Raw genomic sequence first — 2,695 nt, forward strand, 5'->3', positions numbered from 1 at the left:
TCATTATTTTTATTTATTTATTTGGTATATTTTAAATTGAAGACAACGAATATAAATATAATGAATAAATATATTATTTATATACTATTTATTAAACACATTTTAATAATATCAGTTAATATAATACATTCTCATATTTTTATAAAATACATTAATTATATTTATATATATAACTTTATTTTAATGTATTTTTTATATTTTAATATTGATTTGAGTGCGTATGGTTAATTTTATGGTTAATATGTGAGTTGTCACTCGTGTTGATAAAGATCCCGGTATACAAATTGTAAAAAATTTGAAAATTCAATTCTTTTTAGCATATAGTACAACTTATAATTGGTAATAAATAAATTCTAAGATGATAGACACCAAATGCTGATGTTGACATTAACAATCTTGAGTCGGATCGAGATTACAAGTTACTTAGAATAGTATGATTCTAAATTTGTTATCCATATCCTTTTTTTTTTCGTTGAGGACTTAAAGATTCCAAATTTTCCATCAAGAATTTTTTGTTGAAGTATATAAACCCTTGTCGTCTAAGGATTTTGGCATAGCAGTTTCATTCGAAATTTCTTTTTCTTTACCTATTGCTTTTTAATAATTTTCTCCCGTACATTTTGTCTTTAATTACAACAAAATGGCTACTACCCTAGTTGACCAATCTGCCCTTGGTATGATTAAATTTTCTTCTTAACATAGCCTTTATTTTATTATTTCTATTTGGTTTCTATTCATTCAGAAGTAGCATTTGTAACATTGTGACATGTTTTTAGGGTCACAATTTGATGAGAAGAATGTGCACAATCATGTCACTAAGGATACAAACGAGGTTACGTTGAACGGCGTGTCACATAATGGATTTACAGCACCAGAAATTAATTCATTTGGCCACTCTTTTAGGTATCAACTTCATTTTAGATTCTCTCATTTATCTTTAATTATTGATCCACTACACCAAAACTGAAATATTGTGGCAGTTTTGAAATGTTTTCACAGATATCCGTCGCATCAACCCTCATTAAATAAAATTTAGTGACGGTTTTAAAAAATTGTCGTAAAAAAACTGCCTCTATATGTAAGATTTGGTGTAATGATCATGAATGAAGGTTTGTGTTTTAGAGCTTATGTTTTATGGGGTTTGACAGGGCTTATGATGCTGAAAGTGAAAGACAAAAAGGTGTAGAAGAATTCTATAGATTGCAGCACATAAACCAAACATATGACTTTGTAAGCAAACTTTTTTTTATTCAAAATCATTTATCTATCTATGCTTTCTAAGCAATGTCATCGGACTCATGAATATATAATGCTATAACAGGTGAAGAAAATGAGGGAGAATTATGAAAAATTGAATAGAGCAGAAATGAGCATATGGGAATGTTGTGAGCTGCTAAATCAAGTAGTGGACGATAGTGATCCTGATTTGGATGAACCTCAAATTCAACATTTGTTGCAATCTGCTGAAGCCATTAGAAAAGACTATCCTAATGAAGATTGGTTGCATTTGACCGCACTCATTCATGGTATATGCATATTCCTTTAGTATACATAAAGCTTGTCTAAAAGAGAAACTAAAATACTTAATAGATTATAAACCAACTTAAATTAGTAAAATGATCAACTTTTTTGCCTGCCTAAAAATGTAGTAGAAGTTCAAATCCCATCTTATATATGTAATAATTTATTAGCTAGTGACATACTCTTAAATAAAGCTTTAATCTATAATAAATTAATCCTTGACCTACTAAATTGTGAAAACTATGGAAAATAAAACAAGAAAGACTTTATCATAATCATAATATTCTTATTTTATTTAATATGATGAAACCTAAACGTCTTTTATTTATTGAGAGACACAACATATCTTAGATTATGATGAGGAGTTAACAAATGATTGTATGTGTTGACTTATTTTAGATCTTGGAAAGATTCTTCTTCTTCCTCAATTCGGAGAGCTTCCTCAATGGGCGGTTGTTGGTGAGAACTTTCACTCAACCATATTTACATAATTAATTTTTTCATTCCTATTAATTAGTGTAACTTTAAATTCAACATTCAACTAAACGATTATAACAAATACATATTTGAAGGAGATACATTTCCTGTTGGTTGTGCTTTTGACGAAGCAAACATTCACCACAAGGTAAACAAGTTGTTTATTATACATAACTTTTAATGGTTTGATGAGTTTCTTATCTTAAATTAGCAACTAATTAAAGTTTCTTTCACGTTGTAGTTTTTTAAGGAGAACCTGGATATAAAAAACCCTGCTTATAACACTAAGGATGGAATCTACACCAATGGATGTGGACTTGAAAATGTAATGATGTCATGGGGACATGATGACTATATGTATTTGGTAAGTCTATATTCAGTTCTTTACATAAACACAATGATTTTCAATGATTATATATATTTATTTTCAATTGAAAAAAATGTTAGTTTTATTTTAAAAATTATTTTTTTTGGAATATTTACGATTTAAGATTTATATTTTAGGATCTATGATTTAGGTTTAGAATTTAAAATAAATAAAATAATTAAAAAATTGAAAAAAATTCCAAACATTATTATATGTCATTTTGATAATAATTTAATTTGCTCTTTTATGTATTATTTGAACTTTGGATTTGCTAAATAGCACACTTTTGTATCTTTAGGTTGCTAAGGAAAATGGTTGCACTCTACCTTC

The 2,695-nt window shown here is 27.6% G+C and overlaps 1 protein-coding gene across 1 annotated transcript in view; it reads left to right on the forward strand.

Annotated features, from left to right (window-relative positions):
• Positions 1 to 623: 623 nt before the first annotated feature.
• Positions 624 to 2,695, forward strand: part of LOC107459271 (inositol oxygenase 2-like) — a 2,726-nt gene continuing 654 nt past the window's right edge. Inside the window, exons 1-8 of the mRNA XM_016077493.3 lie at positions 624 to 674; positions 777 to 903; positions 1,149 to 1,230; positions 1,322 to 1,526; positions 1,921 to 1,980; positions 2,094 to 2,146; positions 2,240 to 2,362; positions 2,664 to 2,695. The exon at positions 2,664 to 2,695 is cut by the window's right edge and continues 77 nt beyond it. Coding sequence (XP_015932979.1) covers positions 641 to 674; positions 777 to 903; positions 1,149 to 1,230; positions 1,322 to 1,526; positions 1,921 to 1,980; positions 2,094 to 2,146; positions 2,240 to 2,362; positions 2,664 to 2,695 — 716 coding nt within the window. The 5' untranslated portion in view covers positions 624 to 640. The remainder of the gene's footprint in view (positions 675 to 776; positions 904 to 1,148; positions 1,231 to 1,321; positions 1,527 to 1,920; positions 1,981 to 2,093; positions 2,147 to 2,239; positions 2,363 to 2,663) is intronic.

This window comes from Arachis duranensis, chromosome 7 (genome assembly GCF_000817695.3).
Source record: "Arachis duranensis cultivar V14167 chromosome 7, aradu.V14167.gnm2.J7QH, whole genome shotgun sequence".
Classification (NCBI taxonomy): Eukaryota; Viridiplantae; Streptophyta; class Magnoliopsida; order Fabales; family Fabaceae; genus Arachis; species Arachis duranensis.